The 20,878-nt window shown below is 41.1% G+C and overlaps 1 protein-coding gene across 9 annotated transcripts in view; it reads right to left on the bottom strand.

Annotated features, from left to right (window-relative positions):
• TACC1 (transforming acidic coiled-coil containing protein 1) overlaps positions 1–20,878 on the bottom strand; it is a 126,793-nt gene that overhangs the window by 8,412 nt on the left and 97,503 nt on the right. For 8 of the 9 annotated variants that reach the window (XM_017847664.1, XM_017847661.1, XM_017847665.1 and 5 more), the window contains 8 exons: positions 19,151–19,211; positions 17,126–17,333; positions 13,236–13,288; positions 8,451–8,576; positions 6,177–6,253; positions 4,021–4,064; positions 1,852–2,012; positions 901–1,007 (listed from right to left, as the gene is read on the bottom strand). In XM_017847664.1, the coding sequence (XP_017703153.1) occupies positions 901–1,007; positions 1,852–2,012; positions 4,021–4,064; positions 6,177–6,253; positions 8,451–8,576; positions 13,236–13,288; positions 17,126–17,333; positions 19,151–19,211 (837 nt within the window). The remainder of the gene's footprint in view (positions 1–900; positions 1,008–1,851; positions 2,013–4,020; positions 4,065–6,176; positions 6,254–8,450; positions 8,577–13,235; positions 13,289–17,125; positions 17,334–19,150; positions 19,212–20,878) is intronic. The other variant, XM_017847660.1, reaches the window with a different exon arrangement.

Here is a 20,878-nt window from a genome sequence, read left to right as displayed (position 1 = left end):
TGGGAGGCTGAGGCAGGAGAATTGCTTGAACCCAGGAGACGGAGATTGCAGTGAGCCTAGATCGCACTGCTCCACTCCAGCCTGGGTGACACAGAGAAACTCCGTCTCATAAAAAAAAAAAAATAAACAAACAAATAAATAAATAAATGCTCTGTTGCTTGCCAAAAACAAATACCTATGTTGAAATACCATTTTCACCTATTTGATTTGCAGAAAATAAAAACGTTGATCTGTTGGCATAGCTGCAGAAAAAAGAGATGCTCTCATGTATTATATAAGGCTATAAAATGATAAAAGTCTAATGGGGCCAATCTGATAACACTTATAATTATAAATTCATATATGCTTTGGTCTAGCAATTCCTCTTCTAACATACAGATCATAAAGATAACTCACAGGCATGCAAAACGATCACCTACCAGGTCACGTACTACAGCACTGTCTGTGGCAGCAAGATATTTGAATTAACTTTAATGGCTAACAGGAGGGGACTGTTAAATAAATGATACATTCCAACAATGGAATACCATTAGAAAAAAAAAGAGGAAGCTCTTCTTGCACTGACAGGGAAAGATTCTCAAAATTATATTGCTAAGCAAAAACAGCGAAGTATGCTATAATCATATAAAAAAGGAGAAAAAAATTTTAATAGGAAGAAAAAACAGAAACCAACAACAGTGATTACCTGGCATAGAGAAAAATGGGAACCCAGTGGAAGGAGGCAGGAACAGATATACCTTTTCTTACTTTTTAATGTTTTAACAATGGGAAAAGGGTTTAAAAAGTGAAATAAACACGTACAAATACAACCCGGAGTTGCAAAACAGTGAATTTTTTTTTCCTCTGTCAATCTTCCCACAACATCATGAAGAGTGAAATTCAAAATTTACAAGCTCTTACTTGTCCAGCTTTTCTTCTGCGTGGATTTTCAGGGCCTGGTATCGCTGCTCCTCTTGTTTAACTCTGGCTAAGTAATCCTGAGCACATTTCTTCAAGGCTTCTTCATTCTGTTCCAAAGCAAAAATTGAAACTGAACAGGTCATTTTGTTTCTTCTAATCTACCACGTATCAGAGTTTTCACTTTTCAAAGAATGGAAAAATCTAATTAATTCAGATATCTGCCTTTTATTCATACTCTGCAGTAATTTGAAATAGCCACATGTAATTCTTCATTGAGGAAATTCTACATAATGTCTTCATGTGTTAATTTTCAATATCATACAGTAAGGGTCAGTTATACCAATATGCCTACTTTAGGAAGGCAGTTATTCAAAACTGAATGGCAATTTGACTTCCATATTTGATAAACTGGCCAGTTTCATTTTTATTTTAATATGAAAATAAAGACATTTCCTTGCTATAATTGTGTCTGGTTGATATGGTAAAGCTAAATTAAATCAACAGGCCCATTTATATCTAAATTTGAAATATTATACTTAATTCTTCTAGAATATGCAGCTTGAATTTTTCAGTGACATGGAATTCCTTCTAATCCCTTTTACTAAAACTGAAACGGTGAATTATCAGAAAGAACATTTCTAGAATTCACCTGAGGTCTGAGGGTTCAATTAATAGTTCTTGCAGTTTACGCCACAGCCTGGGGTTTATTGGCTTGACACAGGAGAGGAGTGGCCAAGACATGGCCACCCATTGGGCCAGATGCCTGACCAACCAAAGAAGGAAAATGTGGAAAATCCAGCTTCACTGGAATAGAGGATACAAGGCCAGTAGGTCCTGAGCTCCTATTTAAAAGGATACCCACAACGTCTGGCATATGTATTTGATGACCAGTTACCAAGGAAATACACCATTGGAAATACACCAGGAGACAAAGGGAAAAAACACTCTTACCTTCTTGAACCCTTCCAGAACGCCTTTCAGGTTCTCGTATCTCCTGAAGAGATCAGAAAGGGACCTTTCCACAGAGTTAAGGTCGGCCAGGGCCTGTTCCTTCTCCATGGTCAGTTGCTGGAAGCTTTTCTGAGAGGTCATACTTGTCCTTTGTTCATCTTCTGGGAATCACAAGTCAAAACGAACGACATATTTATTCAACAAATAGAGACTCCCTAGAAGCCAAGCAGTGTTCTCGGTGATAGGGCTACAGCTGGGGATGTGACCAAGTTCCTGCTCTCACGGCTTACATTCTAGTCAGGGGAGATGCATGGTGACAAGCGATGGGGAAAAATCAAGGCAGGGTAAGGGGGAATGGGGGTGAGGAGGGGGCTGTACAGAAAGTACCCGCTCTCAGGGGAGAGATTCGAGCAGAGACCAGACAGAAACAAGGGTGTGAACCATACAGCTACCTGGGAGAATATTCTATAGAGAAGAACAGCTGTGGTAAGGCCCGGAGCTGGGAAGGTGTTAGGTGATGTGGACAGTAGAAAGTATCATTTCACTAATTTAGTGGAGAAAGGCCAGACTTTGGTTTAGGGAGTCGATCCTTATGCTATGGATGAGAAGAGACTCTAAATTCAATGCAGGAGGCTCAATCTCTGTTGTTTTGTAAAGGCACCACTGGGTCTGATGCAGAGAAATTACAACCTGCACTAGAGTAAGAACCCTGCACCAAAACAGGATGCTCCCAGCGGGTGTTAATGATATGACCAGGCCACCAACAGTCACAGAATTCAAGGCCTGCCATCCTCTAAAATGAACCTAACTACAGTTGACCCTCATTATTCACCAAGTCCATATTTCCAAATTCGCCTACTTGCTAAAATTTGTCATCCTAAAATCTATCGTCCTGCACTTACAATAGTCATTTGTGGATGTGTGCAGAGTGGCAAAAATGCGTTAGTCACCTGATAAGCACGCTCTCAGCTGACAGTGAACAAAGCAACACTCTGCCTTCTTGATTCATTCCATAAACAAGTGTTCTTCTTGTGGTCTATTCGGGCCACGTTTGTTTCATTTGTGTTCTTTTGCTGGAGACCTCACTGTTCTGAGTGGCCTCCAAGGGCAGTGCTACAGTGCTGTCTAGTGATACTAAGCACAAGAAGACAGTGAGGCTCCTTAAAATACATACATTACAGAAGCTGTGTTCAGATGTGAGCCAAAGTGCTGCTGACTGTGAGCTCAATGTTAATGAATCAACCATATATATTAAATAAGGTGTCTTTAAACAGGAACACACATAAGACAAGGTTATATACTGATCAGTCAATGAAAATGTTGTGGCCAGATGCAGGAATCTAACTCTGTCTTTTCCCTAGGAGCAGTGTTTATTTATTTATTTTTTGACATGGAATTTTGCTCTTGTTGCCCAGGCTGAAGTGCAATGGCACGATCTCTGCTCACCACAACCTCCGCCTCCCAGGTTCAAGCGATTCTCCTGCCTCAGCCTCCCGAGTAGCTGGGATTACAGGCATGCGCCACCACGTCCAGCTAACTTTGTATTATTAGTAGAGATGGGGTTTCTCCATGTTGGTCAGGCTGGTTTCGAACTCTCGACCTCAGGTGATCCACCCATCTCAGCCTCCCAAAGTGCTGAGATTACAGGTGTGAGCCACCACGCCTGGCTAGGAGCAGTGTTTAGCATTCACTAATTCGGTGTTTGCAGCAACTTTACAGAACATACCTCCCACGAATAATGAGACGACTGTATCTAAGTGACAGACAAATAAAAGTTTGTGACATGGTCTGAAAATCATCCAGGCATCCGGCTATGGTCTTACAGTTTATGCTACCCCCAACCCCAAATTTGTGTATTGAAACCTAATCCCCAGTGTGTGAGTATGTTCAGGGTGAGAGTGGGCATGGAAGGGAATTTGGGAGGTGATCATGTCAGGATTAGTGTCCTTATAAAAGAGACCCCAGAGAGCTAGCCAGTCCCTTCTATGAGGAATGGGCCCTCCCCAGACATCTCATCTGCGGGCACCTTGAACTTTCCTGTCTCCAGAGCTATGAAAAATGTTTGTTGTTTATAAGCTACCTAGCTTACAGTATTTTGTTATACCAGGCTGAATAGACTAAGACAGATCCTATGGCTCATACCCTCGAAAAACAAAATGTTCTCCTTACCAATCATTTGAGCAATAGTCTTTTCATATTCAGCTACAATTTTCCTAAATGAGAAAAAAAGAACTTATTACCAGGGGAGGATTTTCAGACAATGAAAGTTGGAGAAATGCTGCCCCAAACAATTAAGCACATTAACGTATACCACCAATTTATGTAATCCATTTATCTGCTTTGGGGCTCTTGTTATCTCTCTCTCTCTTTTTTTTTTACATTATATAAGGTTTCTTAAGGTTCAAAAAAGGTTTCTGTTAAGATTTTATGTTTAGTCAAACTTACATTTTACTTATAGAAACAACTGCCTTCCCTTTCTCTTTGCACCTATTTGAATATCGCAAGGAAATAGATTCATTTTGCTTAGACGCGTCAATCTTTTACAAACTAAGTTAAAGATATTCTTCTGGGCTCTTCCTAAGAGATGCGATCTGACCTTAGGCTTTCCTGACCTCAATCCACCCTTTCAGACACTCTACCTCTGATTCAGTTACAAGTTTTATTTTGTGACCTAATTCCAAAAGTATTTCACTTATTCGAAGACTTTAAAGATCATCCTCTTGGGTTAACCTTTCTTCTAGTGAAGAGTGACAATGTCCTTCTGACCCAGTCCAGTGCTGGGTGCTCTGTGAGCCACATCACGTCCTCCTCTGCCCTCCATAGTGGTGCCCCCATCACTTTTGACGTCATATCCAAGTTGGTTATTATGTATGGCTACCACTCTCTCAGAGCAGGAATGTCCCTTCCTTTCCATCAAGCCCAGCAAAGGGCCTTACACCCAGGAAATGCTTAAAAGACAAATAATACAAGAGCAACAAATTAGAGGGATATATTTAAAATGTTTTTTAATCATTCAAGTGTTGACCACACAGTGTGTGAATTATTTACGCCTTTTTTTCTCCTCTACTTTGATTTCATCTTTAGTCATTTCATGGCTCATAACTCTCTTTTCTAAAAGTGAGGAAAATAAAAGATTTTAATTTCAAGTCAATCAATTTTGTTTCTTGTTAACAAGCTTTCTATCATCTATTTGGTGGTTACATAATTTGAAACTGTCATGCATAATTAATTTTGTAGAAGTATTATGGACCAGGTGCCGTGGCTCATGCCTGTAATCCCAGCACTTTGGGAGGCTGAGGCAGGTGCATTGCTTGAGCTCAGGAGTTAGAAACCAGCCTGGGCAACAGAGTGAGACCTCATCTCTAAAAAAAATTACACAGGCATGGTGGTGCATGCCTGTAGTTCCAGCAACTTGGGAGGCAGAGGTGAGAGGATCAGTTGATTCCAGGAGGTTGAGGCTGCAGTGAGCCATGATCACACCACTGCACTCCAGCCTGGATGACAGAGTGAGACCCTGCTTCAAAANTTCAAGTCAATCAATTTTGTTTCTTGTTAACAAGCTTTCTATCATCTATTTGGTGGTTACATAATTTGAAACTGTCATGCATAATTAATTTTGTAGAAGTATTATGGACCAGGTGCCGTGGCTCATGCCTGTAATCCCAGCACTTTGGGAGGCTGAGGCAGGTGCATTGCTTGAGCTCAGGAGTTAGAAACCAGCCTGGGCAACAGAGTGAGACCTCATCTCTAAAAAAAATTACACAGGCATGGTGGTGCATGCCTGTAGTTCCAGCAACTTGGGAGGCAGAGGTGAGAGGATCAGTTGATTCCAGGAGGTTGAGGCTGCAGTGAGCCATGATCACACCACTGCACTCCAGCCTGGATGACAGAGTGAGACCCTGCTTCAAAAAAAAAAAAAAAAAAAAAAAAAAAAAAAAAAAAAAAAAAAAAAAAAAAAAAAAAAAAAAAGTAGTATTATGAATTCCAATGTCTCTATTATTGGATAAATCTTATTTTTCAGTATTCTAAATGGATATTTTGATACAAATTTCTGTCAATTCTTCTAAGAAGATAAGAATTATGTGGGTTCTGTTTACATGTTATGTTCTGGACAACACAAGATAAACTACAGTATTTGAATATAATAACTGGTTACCAGTAACTCCTGAAATAACATTCTCAATCACAAAGCAAGATGCAAACAGCAAAGCCTTCAAGCTCTCAACACTTGGTTCTGTGGCAAGCAAACACTGTCATCACTTCATCTGTATCAAATCTAACAGTGCATAAAAGTATCCAGCCCCTCCCCAAACCTCCAGTCTAACCTCATCTCCAAAACTTCTTGCCGGGTCTCTTCATATTTCTTCTTCCATTCATTTGCTTCAATCTCTTTAGTGATTATCTAAAGTATAATAAAGCTTAGTTTTACCCAATCTATTACAATTTGCATTTGAGACTGGGAACTGAAATAGCACACAAACACGTCTAACCCAAGATACTCAATCTATATTAGAAATATAAACCTCAATATTTAATGTTTGTAAACATTTGGAAAAGTGTACTCTAAGCCACACAGGATGCTGGGATGTAAACACGGGAATAGAGATGAGTAGAACATCTCCCAGAAATTCCAAGTGGTATTTACGGCGTCTGTGAACTTTACCTTGGTCCAGGGTCTAGCTCTCAGCTCTGCAGGGCCAGGCCCTGACTGGGACAGACACCAAGAACAGAGCCATCTGACTGGCAGGTATTCACTCTAAGGCCATGTAATCGCGGCTGATGCCAGGCCACCAGAGAATGAAACTACCACAAAATCAGAGCATTGGAAGTTGGCATGAGCAACACATTATCTTTCTATAGAGATTTTTGACAGCTTCATAAAAATGGAGTCAGAAGGAGGGGCTCAGATGAGCTGGCTACATCTAGCTATAGCATCCGTCACCATCAGTAGAGTCTTGCTAGTTAGCCTGGAACCTAGGCTCATATTTGGGATGCTCTTGCTAACTGGAAGGAAATATTCTAAATTCATTGCCTCAAACTCCATTTGCCCTGGGCAGGGCTTGCATGGGCAGCCATGGCGCTCCACTTACTGTACTTCCCTGACCGTGCCTCTCTCTTCCTGATTGGTAGTTTCGTTATATTTATTAGGATCTCAAGAACATAGAAAGATGCATCCTGTGTGCTTCAGGTAATCAGGCATCTCTTTACTTTGATCCATTAGGTGGTGATCTCATAGTTTAACTCCCAGGAAAAAGATCAAGTCATTTTTCTCATTTACAAGATTTTGGCCAGGCACAGTGGTGCATGCTTGCAGTCCCAGCTACTCAGGCGGCTGAGGCAGGAGGATTGCTTGACCCTAGGAGTTCGAGGATGCAAGGAGCTATAATAGTGCCACTGTACTCCAGCCCGGGTGACAGAGTGAGATCTTGTCTTTTATTAAACTTTTATTTTTCTGAGATGGAGTTTCGCTCTTGTTGTCCAGGTTGGAGTGCAATGGCGCAATCTCGGCTCACCCCAACCTCTGTCTCCCGGGTTCAAGCGATTCTCCTGCCTCAGCCTCCCGCGTAGCTGGGATTACAGGCATGCACTACCACGCCCAGCTAATTTAATATTTTTTTTTGGTAGAGACAGTCTGGTCTCTACTAAATTACCGAACTCAGGTCTCGAATTCCCGAACTCAGGTGATCTGTCTGCCTTGGCTTCCCAAAGTCATGGGATTACAGGTGTGAGCTACTGTGCCAAGATTTTGTCTCCCAAAAAAAAAAAAAAAAAAAAAAAAAAAGGCTTTTGGTGGGTCTTCTTACCACTGCTCCCAAGTTTTGAAAAACAGGACAAGCTGACATCCCTCATTACCAACTTGATGCTATTTTATAAAGCTGTAAAAGACCTACAGCTGAGGTGCTTAACCACTTTCAGCATAGTATAAAAATTAAAACTAAAAAAAACTATGTAACTAAAACTACAAAATAAAATTGCCACACAGTCCTTTAAGAACAGGTGGAATTGTCAAGAAACACACAAACCAAACACACAAAATACAGCATAGAAATAGGACAGGAGAGGGTGGGTAACTGATTAATGGTACACAACATTGTCGTTCATATTTTTCAGATAACCAGGAAAGGCCTAGCAGTGATCAATTTTGAACAAAGGCTGTTAAAGAAACACTATACAGGAATCAGAGAGTTGAACTGTTTAAAGAATAAATGAAAGTAGGAAACAACTGTGTATTACTGCAAAAAAATTACAAATGTTTAAGCATGAGTATATATCCTCTGTAAAATAAAAGCACTGATTTCGTTACACATGTGAGCAAAGCTGGCAAAATTAGATATTTTAAATGTCAGGACTGAAAGATAAAGAAGGGTACAAAATTCTTAAGAATATTTCAGATTGTCAACATTTTACCCTGGAGACCAGAATGTCAGGACTCCAGCACCACTGCCACAGGGGGCCCTTTTTACGACCTAAACAAGCTGCAGGTAATAAGAACTTCCAGCCTGGGATAACTTGAGCCAGCAGAGATACAATCTACCTGCTGGTACATGGGCCTTACAAAGAAATGGAGTGATAAGCAGACCAAATAGGAGAGCTTTTACCTCTTCTCTTATCAAGGTGAGCACGGCTGTCTTGTCTGATTCGCTGAGGCAGATCCCATCCAGGGGGCTCTCACCTCCACAGGACACTGACACAGCAGCCTTCTCTGCAGAGGACTCCAGCAGCCCCTGTGGAGAAAGGGATTACATTGAATACATCAGCTTTCAGCTTCTTAACCCCAGACATCCTTCAACAACTTCCTCATTATTAAATTGATCACACCCTTTAAAACCATGTTTAAAGAAAAGTCAGCGGACGGGGAGCAAAACAAATCTAATTATGGAACTAACTAAAGAAAAACTGTTATAATGACTCTCAGAGTGGTCTTAGCTTCTGTTGAAAAGATAACCTAGAGAAATTTTATTCTGATCTAAAAGGGAGAAAGTGTGCTTATAATAGTAGTCAGTCACCAAAGAACCACATGGATGACAGAGAAACACACCCATGATTAAGTTTCTGGGGATAAGCTCCATGTAAATGGAATTTTCTTTTTTAAAAAAGAAAAAACAAAAACAAGTGACAGCTGCTCCTGTTGCATATTGATGCTTTGTATGTATTTTTATTTAGCCACTGCAGATGGAAATGTTTCTAAAATACTAACTTTCAGGCCTAAGGAAGCAGAAATAGCAAAAATATTTGAACTCTTTGAACTCTCACCCCCACGCTTTCACCCGGATGATTCAGGATCATCCTGAACTTCCACTGCTCTGCGGAGACCTCCTGCGGTAACCCTGCCTGCTGGGTGTGTGCCACTGTTGCCCATATGCAAAATGGCCATACTTAAGTCAAGGTCCGTGCCTGTGCGTTGATTCCTCCTTGCTACTAAGCTTTCCACTCCCTTCTGGCAGCACTTCACTCTCTGAGGTGCTTGCTCACTTCTATCATAAACTCAGGTTCCACAGCGAAACACTGGCAAACTTTTTTTTTTTTTTTCCATGAGAACACGGACTTTGTACTACTATTTTCCTTCCTAAAAGATGTTTTTGGCGGCTATTCCTCCCACCTATGGAAGTAAACTTTTTATATAAATGAGTCATCTAATACTTTGGGAACATCCAAAATGCCAAAATGACCTGGAATAATCTTAATCTTAAATGTGGGATAACTAATCAATTAGTTATTGATTATAATCAATCAGTTACATCTTGTGTGAATCAACACTAAACAGAAAGTCCAAGGTGAACGTAGACCAGTGCCTTTTAAATTTTTCAGAGTCATTATATAGTTTTACCCTCTCTCTAGAAAATGCTCAGAAACAGAATTTTAGCATGCGGCCTCACAGACCTCAGCCACGGGCCCAAAACAGAAACCTGTCTCAAGCCACAGAAAAGCAAAATACAAAAGCCACAAGCCGGCAGTGCCCATGTTCCAGCAGCATTTGGGGGAGGGCAGCCCACCATGCCAACACAAGTCCAAGGTCCCCACAAAACCTCTCTTTTCTCTCTTGGGATAGATCTACCACTAGAACCAGAAGGCACTTGCAGTGGGCAGCCTCTAAAATGCCCCCCAATAACCCCTACCTCCAGTACTAATCCTCTCCCTCTGTAATCTCTTCAAGTGTAGGCTGGACTTAGTGACTCATTAGAATATGGCAAATGTCATGGATGTCACTTCTGAGGTTAGGTTCTGAACAAACTGACTTCTATGTATTGAGAAGCTACAGGGAAAGGCCCATGTGGCAAGGAGCCGATGTCTCTGCCGACAGCCAGTGGGGACCCGAGACTTGCTAACAACCACATGAGTGAGCTTGGAAGCAGATCCTCCCAGGATCCTCCCTAAGTCAAGCCTGGATATGACTGCAGCCCTGGTCAACACCTTGACTGCAGCCTGCAACAGACCCTGAGTCAGAGGCACCCAGCAAACCTGCCCAAGATTCCTGACCCACAGAAACAATGAGATAATAAACACTTGCTTTAAGTGTTGGAGTAATGTGTTATACAGCAGCAGATAGCTGATACACACCTGGACATCTGAATCATCTCATTAACTTCCTGTGCCTTGTTTCTTATCAAGAAACTGTTACTTGCTTAAAGGCAGGTAATACAGGAGGTCAGGTTGAGACTTGATTCACCTCACTGTTACACTTCTGATTCTAAATTAATAACATTTCATGGGTCTGTCTCTTGTGAGTTCTTAGTTTAAGCCACGAGGTTGAGTCAACTTTAGGAAACAGACTCTCCGTGCTTTCCATGGCTACCAGGTTCGTGAGAATTTGGGAAATAAGCCCCCTAAAAATCTTCATAGCCAGGAAAACATCAACGTCCATTACAGAGTTCAGCATCCCATTCATTTGTTAAAAGGGTAAATGAATTCAGTCTGTCTGCTTAACAACTCAATGCTAACACATGTAGGGTCCAGAAGAGGCAGCATCCTGAGCAGGTGGTGGGAGATTAAACCTTAGATGGTGTTTGATGTCTCCAGGTGAGTGGGCTCTTCAGCCTGCCGGCTTTCCCCAGTCACTCTCCTCTCTGCCTGGCCACATTTACAAGCCTCACTACTCAAAATGCAACAATACTTACAGGTGTAAGGGCAGGAATGTATGCCCTTGCCTACTTTAGCCATCTTTTCCAGTCTCCTAGGATTTAACTTTTTACATTCCTTAGTCCTTTAGGTTGCTTATCAAAAAGTGCACAGGGGTGTCCAAGGAAGAGAATGCAGTCATGGGTTCTTAGTTTCTGTTTCTGGTTGGGCCAGTAAAGCCCCTTCCTCATCCCTCTTTTCCGCTTATCACTAGAGACAGAAACTAAAAACCATGGCTTCAGGCTGCTAATAGCCTAAAACGAAACCAATCAGAACAGCAATAACAACAACAAAATTAAGCAAGCTGGACAAGCTTGTTAGAGAATTGGCCAGAAGATCTCTTTTAGGCCTGGGCCATCTAGTATGTCTTTAATGAAGATGCTAAATCAATCAATCACATCTTTCCAAAAGGGCTTCATTTCATGTTTGCCAATGCTTCTCCCAGTCTCTCAAAACGTTCACAACTGAGGACCAACGAAGACCAGTAGACAACAGAACTCAATGTACTCCTGGTTGCAAATTTACAGTGAGCACAGATGCCACAGATTCCCGTGGCTGTGTCCTCGCAGCAGAAGAATTCGCACCACTAATCTGTGGCAGTGTGCTGACTGTGCTCATTTGTCCTCGATCACAACCGAGCAGTACCAGCCCCTGCCGTACTCTAACATAGAGACATGCCCGAAAAAGTCAAATGAACTCACCTTTTAAAAAATTTTAAACTTAAAAAGAAAAGTTAATTTCTTATATGAAAAATGCTGTGGAACAACAGCTGAAAAGCAAGGAGAGACTGACTCCCACCACTGATTGTACTCTGGCCTCAGTCCAGCCATCACCTACCGCTGGGCACAAGACCGCATTGGAATGAACTTCAGAGCAACACGGAGAAACTTAAAAAGTGAATGCTGGATTATATAGATGATTTTTTCATTCAATGTTTTGCATGGTGAAATTTCTTTATACAATGTTTATTCAATGTTCTAAGGAAGTAGGAGTTAATTTATGTTGGGAAGTTCAAATGGAGTTGCTTTTAAAAGGTCACAGCATATGATATGTTCCTCACCAGCTGCCTTCAGAGACAGTGTTTGCCATTTTTCTTTTCACTCTTCTTTTTCACTCTTATTTCCACGTGTTTCCTATCAACACCACACCAGTGTATTTTAACACAACAGTGTATTCTAGCACACCACTAGTGTATTCTAGCACTTTACAGCTTAAATCTTTCACGTTATCATTTTAACTTATCCTTACAACCATTTTGATGAGGCAGATGGGTGCTACTCATTTTATGGATGTATCAGTGGGGAATCAGGAAGTTGAAAGTTTAAGAACTGAGTAAACAAACGGGCCGGGCGCAGTGGCTCATGCCTGTAATCCCAGCACTTCAGGAGGCCAACACGGGTGGATCACCTGAGGTCAGGAATTTGAGACCAGCCTGGCCGACATGGTGAAACCCCGTCTCTACTAATAATACAAAAATTAGCCAGGTGTGGTGGCGCATGCCTATAATCCCAGCTACTCAGGAGGCTGAGGGAGAACTGCTTGAACCCAGTAGGCGGAGGCTGCAGTGAGCCGAGACTGTGTCACTGTACTCCAGCCTGGGCGACAAGAGTGAAGCTTGGTCTCAAAAAAAAAAAAAAAAAAGAACCGAGTAAACCAGCCACGTGCGGGGGCTCATGCCTGTAATCCCAGTACTCTGGGAGGCCGAGGTGGGCAGATCGCTTGAGCCCAGGAGGTTGAGGCCAGCTAGGTAACACGGCAAGACCTCATTTCTACAAAAAATACAAAAATTAGCTGGGGGTGGCGGCATGCAACTCTAGTTCCAGCTACTTGGGGGGCTGTGGTGGAAGGATCACTTAAGCCCAGGAGGTGGAGGTTGCAGTTAGCCAAGATCACACCACTGTATTCCAGCCTGGGGAACAGTGAGACTGTCTCAAATAATAATAATAACAATAATAATAAAAACCTTAGTTAACCCAATACATCTGAAATGTTATCTCAATATGTAGTTAATATAAAAAGTTGAGACATTTATGCTGCTTCTTTTTCTGAGTAGCTACAGTTCAAGTGTGCTCAACAGCTACCTGCAGCTAGGGCTACTCTACAGAACACTGCAGAGACTACGTGTTCCTCAAGTGAAGAAACTATCTTATTTACATTTTATCCTCATCACCTAACACTGACCAGAATTTAACAAATTCACATGGGCTTCAAAACAAACACTGAAAGAAATCTGAGCCCCACCCGGCCCTCCACATTCAGGAACTTACAAGCACAGTGGACCCGTCTTCTTCCATCTTCTGGCACGTCTCCTTCTCTATGCCTAAGACAGAAAGTCATTTTTATAGTTATCCCAAGAAGTTGGTTCCTTTCCTCCCTAGTGAAAGGCTCTTGGAAACGCCAGTGCAGGCCGAGAATGACTACGAACACATGAAAAGCATTTTAAGATTTTATTTAAAAGGAACGCTGGCATTTTCTTGAGCGTTGTTATAAGTCCATGGCATTCAGAAGAGGAGCACGTGGTCAGTCGCCAGAACAGGTCGTCAGCCTTCAGGCAGAAAGAACAGCAAGGCTGCCCCCTTGTGTCCATTTAAAGTTTGGAAAAATGCGTTGTACTAACTGTGGCATTATTTCAGAAAGGGGACACTGTGTAACACTGATTTTTTTATCATCAAGTTGGAGTGAATTTAAATTCCAGCCCAGAATGGTGGCCTTGATCTAATTAATGCAGCAGATAAGATAATAAGCTTTAAAATTCAAGCCAGCACAACTAAACTCATTCTCCCCTCCACACCCTTCAAATGGGCTACCTTGTCTCAGGTCTATCCTCTACTCTACTAGGGTAGAGGGTGACATTTAAAATAACCAGAAGATGGCTGGGCACGGTGGCTCATGCCTGTAATCCCAGCACTTTGGGAGGCCAAGGTGGGTGGATCACCTGAGGTCAGGAGACTAACCTGGCCAACATGGCGAAGCCTCGTCTCTACTAAAAATACAAAAATTATCTTGGCGTGGTGGCGCATGCCTGTAATCCCAGCTACTTGGGAGGCTGAGGCAGGAGAATCGCTTGAACCTGGGAGGTGGAGGTTGCAGTGAGTTGAGATAGCACCACCACACTCCAGCCTGGGCAACAAGAGCGAAACTCAGTCTCAAAAATAAGAAAAATAAAAAATAAAATAACCAGAAGATACACTCATTAAAGTAAACATAAAAATACAGAAAAGCATATAAAAGTTTACAATCTAATGTTACAATCCTCCACGTGGCAATCACTACTATTGTTGTCAATAGCTAATTATTTAAAACACAAATGTGACCATCACTCCCTTGTTCAAAAACCTTCAACCTCCCCCTCCCTACCTATAGGATCAAGCCCAGATTCCACGTCACGACCTTGTTTCCCACTTGGCCAGGTACTTACAGAAAACAACCAGGCCTTTTACCAACATGTCAGCTTCCTTCCCATGGCTGTGTAAAAGTCTCGTTTCCTGGAGAACATCTAGTAAGTATCCATCAGGACCCAGTTCCAAGGGGACACTCCCCAGGACACAGTCAGGATTCACCTAACAGGGCCTGTAGCCACTCCCACACCCAGGACCGCAGCCTCCACTTGCCTGTGATGTGGCTGATCAGTTACAATGTAACCACTTGTTCAAATCTGTTCCCTTTGCTGTTGCTAACTTTGAAGACAGCACTGTATGCACAGGGTCCCAGCTCTCTACATAAATTTTTGTTCAAGGAATTTCCTCCAGTGGGGAAGAATATAATTCAATAAATGTTTACCATGTACTGTGTCAAAGGTGATTCAAAGATGACTGTCTGGTAGTCTCCAACCTCAGTAAGTTTATAATATTACCTTCCTGTAATTAACACACTGCACTAGGTACTGTGGAACAGGAAGGGGGAAAGGAAATGTGGGAGCATAAAGCATGCTGCAGAGACCTGAAGGGATGTGCAGATCTGTGTAGGAGGCGGCAAAGGAAGACACTTCAGATGGAAAAAAACCAAGGCAGGTGTTAAGAATACTCAGGATTAACCCCAAGAAACTGCGGGAATGGCAAACAAGGGCTTAGGGAAAGATGTCAGGGCAGAAGGCAGTATAGGAATAAATCAGGAACAATGCCTGGCACATTATTTTACATACGAGAGACTGAGGCCTGGGATGAGGAGGAGGCCGGGGGAATAAATTGCTCCAAGTTCTTACTTTCCATCTGCTTCCCTGGCTTAATGGCAGATCATGACTTTTAAAATTCTATGCATAAAAGCCCACAAATAAAATTATGTTAAGAAGATCTGAGTTTTTAATAATGTTTAATGTAGTCAGGAACACGGTTCTAAACTTTTCGTAAGTAAGGTTTAAGGCCAAGGACGTAACTGGGGTCCCAAAAGAGGGGCTTAGCTCTAGAATGATCTGACAAGTCCATCAGTAAGAGGTTTCAGCCCTGATTAGTCCAGGTTCCTCATTAGCATGTTACAAAAGATTTTACAGTGCACTGGTCAATCTCAACTTACCACTGGTCAATCTCAACTTACCACATCTGTACCAGAAAAATTTACAGTAGCCTAGTATCATGAAAATAATCTCTGCATACTTTGGCATTGTGGCTAAAAGACCATGGAACCAGACTGCTTAGAGTCAAATGTAGTTCTGCCATTTACTAATGACGAGGTTCAGAACACACTTCACCAAAATGTGGTGCCTTCGCATTAGAGGACACAGCAGAAGCAGGGGGGTCTCTCAGCCCCTATCCTGCCCTCTTCCCTGAAGCAGGCCATAAAGGAATCCCTCAGACCTTCCCCCGAAAATAGGTCATAAGACCTCATTACAGAGGGACCTCCTTGTACACAGAGAAAAACAATGTCCTTATCCCGAAAGACACAGACACCAAGAGGAAATGAAACAAACAGGACTTGCTAAGTTCCCCTGGTTTATTACCATAGATCATGCCCTTCTGTCCTCCAATTACACTTCTGCACAACTATCTGTAAAAGTACAGTTTTCCCTGTTCCTTTGGGTATTCATTTCTGGAGGCTCTCATGTCATGTAAAACTTACGTTAAATACATTTGTATGCTTTTCTCTTGTTGATCTTTTGTTAGAGATGTCTCAGCCATGAACCTTGTGGTGGGTGAGGAAAAAGATACTGCTTTTCTGTCCTACCCTAGCCAAGTGACTTTAATCAAGTCACTTAACTTCTTTGACTTACTTTGTCTCTCTGAAGAAGGGAGAAAAAGGTAACACCTTGCTATGAATGAGTATATGCAAAGCACTTAGAACAATGCCTGTACATGGTAAGGCACCATACATGCTAGTTGTTATTTCTCTAAGTTAAACAATGAGTATAACAATCACAAAAAAGTCAAACGTATGACATATTTATAGGCCATTTGATATAGTTTAAATATTTGCCCCCTATATCTCATGTTGAAACCTGATCAACAGTTGGAAGTGAGGCCTAATGGGAGGTGGCTGGGTCATAGAAGCGGATCCCTCATGAATAGCTTGCTGCCCTCCTTGTGGTAATAAGTGACTTCTTGCTCTGTTAGTTTCTGTGAGATGTTTGTTAAAATAGCCTGGCATCCTCCTCCCCCTCTCTTCCTCCCACCCTCTCGCCATGTGACACACTTGCTTCCCCTTGCCTTCCACCATGATTGGAAGCTTCCTAAGTCCCCCTCACTAGAAACAGGCACTGGTGCCATGCTTATTCTACAGCCTGCAGAATCATGAACCAAATAAACCTCTTTTCCTTATAAATTAGCCATTCTCAGGTATTCCTTTACAGCAACGCAAATCAACTAACACACCACTATACTTTAAGAGGTGGCCATATTCACATACGATTATACAAATGAATTAACACACCACTATACTTTAAGATATGGCCATATTCACATACAATTATAAAGAAATTCAAGGAGTCTCAAACACATCAGCATCTCCTATACAACTTGTCACAAGTATCCCTACGTTCCTAGTACTTCAAGAAGCCCTTTTTTTGTGTCCCTTTTCCGGGTAAAGAAGCAAAGCATAGGTCAGCATCCTGAATCTATCCTTCAAGTGACCCAATTCTTTAATCTCTGTAAGGCGCCTCCTGCTTTATTAGGCTTTCAGGCATTTCCATGCTTATGTACATTAGAAAGATGAAGATATGCTTCCATACCTGCTTCTGAGGATGAAAACGCATGATTTATGGTAGACACAGGAACATTGGAACATTCAAAGTACTCCAGGTCTTCCTCTGGCTCACCTTTCACCTCGGCCCCAGCTGATTTCTGACCACAGGACGTGGATGCCAGTTTCTCCTCATCGGTAGCATGGCCATCCCTATTAGAAATGTCTGAAATCTGGGAGATCACTGCTCCTTCATCCTGACAAACACAACAGAGAAGATGCTATCCTTTAGGAGGGCAAGCAATGGGGAAAAGTGACATCCCATGAATGGAACAAGGTAGACACAACTCCATACAGATATGTGAGAGGTTAACCACAGATCAGGGTACAAAGCAAGGAGGAAGTTGGAGTCTTTCAATTGTGAGATACTGTTTTATAGAACCTAGTTTCTGTAATTTGAGTCTGAGGTTTCAAAAAATGATCTTCTCTAGGTTAAGTTTATAAGCAAGCAGTTTAAGTGGTTTAAGACAATGGTTTTCAATTTTTTTGCTTGTATACCTTCTAATTTTAAAAAAATCTATGCACCCCATTGCATTTTCAAGTGACAGCTAAAACTTTTGGCATAAGTTTAAATAATTACAAAGAATGTAATATCTGGAATGTTCTAAATATTGAATTTGCTTAATTAACGCTATCTAGTTACCTTGGTGATTTGATACCATACGTAAATTTACACTAACAAGTTCCTGAATAAGTCAGAAGTTTATGTTATTCCTTTTCCTCTCTAAATCTGTATTTCCATTTCACTTCCATCATGAAATCCAAATGAAAAACATCTGCATGACTGAAAGTCTTTTAAAGGTCTCTATCCAATGTCTCTGTGAAACTTTTTTCTTTGACTATAGGTCTTAAAATTTTTTTCTGCTGGAGAGTTATTATATTAATGCATAACTCATTTTCAAAATATTGTAAGTTTTGATAAGTATTATCAGACACAAAAGTACGTTGTTATATCAATTACAAAATGTTTTATTGTACTAATTCTTAAAACTTTTACAGTGCAATAAATGGGTTTTATTTTATATCCAATAAATGGGTTTGGGGTTTCTTTTTTTTTTTTAAAGAAGACCAAAGATAAATTTCTCATAGTTCTTGCTGCCTACTTTAGCAAAATCTGGGAGAATCTTTTACACATTTGTAACAGATGAAAAATAACTCAGATTGCAAATTTCCCCCACCACACCCCTTTTTTACATTTTACATCATATACCAAGTTTCTGGTCCAAATTGTATAGGATAAGTTATGTTAAATTGAACTCTATTAAACAATGAATGTATTCCTGTAATAAGTATACTGACAAAGTTTTGAAAAGAACAAAAGGATCTCACTGCAATCAGATGGTCCTGGGTTTCAGTTTATTTGTTTTGCAATTAGTCTATACGGTCATGGATGGATACTATTTATTGCTAGAATGTAACAAAGGTCAATATCAATTTTATTCCTGGTTTCTATTTTTATAAATATAATCATTAAGAAACCTTATTTATACAAACAATAGATGAAACAGAAGGTAATTCTTTCTGTAACATAAGTGCCTTTCAATTCTTTGAACCCCTTTCCAAGTTACGTGCCCCAAAAAATCTATCATCAAACATTATTTTTAGATCAGTTGACAACTCAGGTTTTCCTCTATTGTTGAAAGCAATGAATTAGAAAACCATCTGACTTAAGAAAAATACCATCCAGTTATTAGTCAATTATCTTCTTAGCACCTACACCAATATTTCAGATCTTCCCTTTGGTGCCCTGGAGACTTTCACCCCCTGTGGTGATGGCGATGCATCTTTGTAGCACTTAAAGTGGGAATTTTACCAAAAAAAAAAAAAAAAAGTCATTGTGAAAGGGTTCCCTTGTCTTCAGGTACCTTCTCTTCAGGGACAGTAAGGATCTGCTTAAAACTGAGTACTCAGGCACCCATTGGAAAGTCCTTTTGAACCACCCACCAGGGGGATGCAAACTCCCACTGGGGGACCCCTGGTCTAAGAGAAGTTCTGGGGATGGACACAGACTCACCTGGGAACATGCATCCAAAGTGAGAGACTGAGTTTCATGCTTCTTCACCTTACAGCCACTCCTAGAAAGAGAAGAAACACAAACAAGCCAGTTTGCAATCACACTGACAACTGTCAAGGCATGAAATGGAGCAGAGAGCAGTGTGTGCGGATAGAAGCCAAAGCGTACAGCACCACACAAATCATACATCGCCGCATGAGAGAGGCAGGGACACCTTTTATGCCTCTGAGTTTTCTCCAGAGAGACGAAGTAAGTAAAGACCTACAGTGGGGCTCATTCTCTGAAAAGACCCCCTCCGCTTGCTTCTGTGAGTTGTCAAACAGTAGCACTCTTATGTCTATGGTTTTTAATTACACGCCACCAAAAGCTTTTCAGACAGTAGAGCCTTAGCAGCTGGAGACATTCAGTTCCTCTGAGCCTCACTCACTTGGCTTTGACATTCATTAGAAAAATCATCACACTGGACCAAATTCTTTAAAAATTCTTTATTGCGCTAAAACCCATAGACGTCTCATAAAACAGTTCCAGTTAAGACTTGTGTGCTCACAGAGAAGAACTGTCAATAAAAAGTATAAAAATAAAAATATGTGGGTAAACTGTTACCATTTCTATTAAGTAGTAAGATGGAAGATGAATGTCACATGCTGCACAAAGCCTGAAACTGGGGAAGCTTGAACCACCTGTTATTTGTAGATTAGCACACAATTTGTGATCACAGGACTAATTCAGATTCTCTTCTAATAAACTTAGAATTTCCAGTAAAAACACCACTGTGACCAAAAAAAAGAGAAAAAATTATTTGCAACTTTTTTCTTTTGTGAGAAAAAATACAAAGACAAGCACATAAGTTACCAGAATGTGCATAATCACTAGTTCATGATCTTCTTTCCCTAATCTTCTTACTGAGTGCTACCCTCTGCCACCAAACTCAAGTTGAGCTGACTCAGTAAAATTTATTAACTGTTCCAAGCCAGTAGCTTTATCCTACCAAAAAAGCCAATGATTTCCAATATTAAATAGCAGAACAGTCCCTCAAACCACTGCTGCGATGATCTTGGGGCCAAGCCAGCTTTTGGTATTGTCAAAGCGCCACGTGACACCTGCCAAGCCAGGGAGCGCAAGCTCTAGCACCTAAGGTGTAAAGACCAAGCCCCACTCCCTTAGGTATGGACAACTGCAAGGCTAAGCTGACTCATGAAGTGACTGATGAAATGCAAAAAAAATCATCAGAAGATCAAACTCAGAATTAGAAGCAAACATGCTATGGAGAGATGGCTGGGGGAAGGGGGAGAGGAAACTGCCAACGGTCCCAGTGACAAAAGAAACAGCAGTACTTACAACAGAAAACAGAGAAATTTCACTTGTTCAGTAGTCCTGATGCACCAACCAAATTAGAGACAAGAAAGAGACAGACAGATGGAGAAAAAAATCATGTAAAGACTGGAATATTCAACTCTAGTCTGGCAGATGTAAAAGCTGCACAATTCTTTCTATGAGGTGAGATACAAATTAAAAATGTATTCATGAATGTTATCACTAGTGAGTGAATGATGAACAGACCTCATCTACAAAACAGACTGGTAGAAACACTCAGAAATGCCACAAATTCAAATTTATAGATGAAAAATAAACTTCCAAGAGGTCTAGCAAGCCTCTCTTCTAAGAAGAACAAGACGACAAGATTTTTGATTGCATAAGGACTTAAACCCCTATTAAGTGTATTAGATC

The sequence above is a fragment of the Rhinopithecus bieti genome, unplaced genomic scaffold (genome assembly GCF_001698545.2).
Source record: "Rhinopithecus bieti isolate Rb0 unplaced genomic scaffold, ASM169854v2 scaffold_29855, whole genome shotgun sequence".
NCBI lineage: Eukaryota > Metazoa > Chordata > Mammalia > Primates > Cercopithecidae > Rhinopithecus > Rhinopithecus bieti.
The sequence above is the reverse complement of the archived record's forward strand: the minus strand, read 5'-3'. Positions and strand labels throughout refer to the sequence as shown.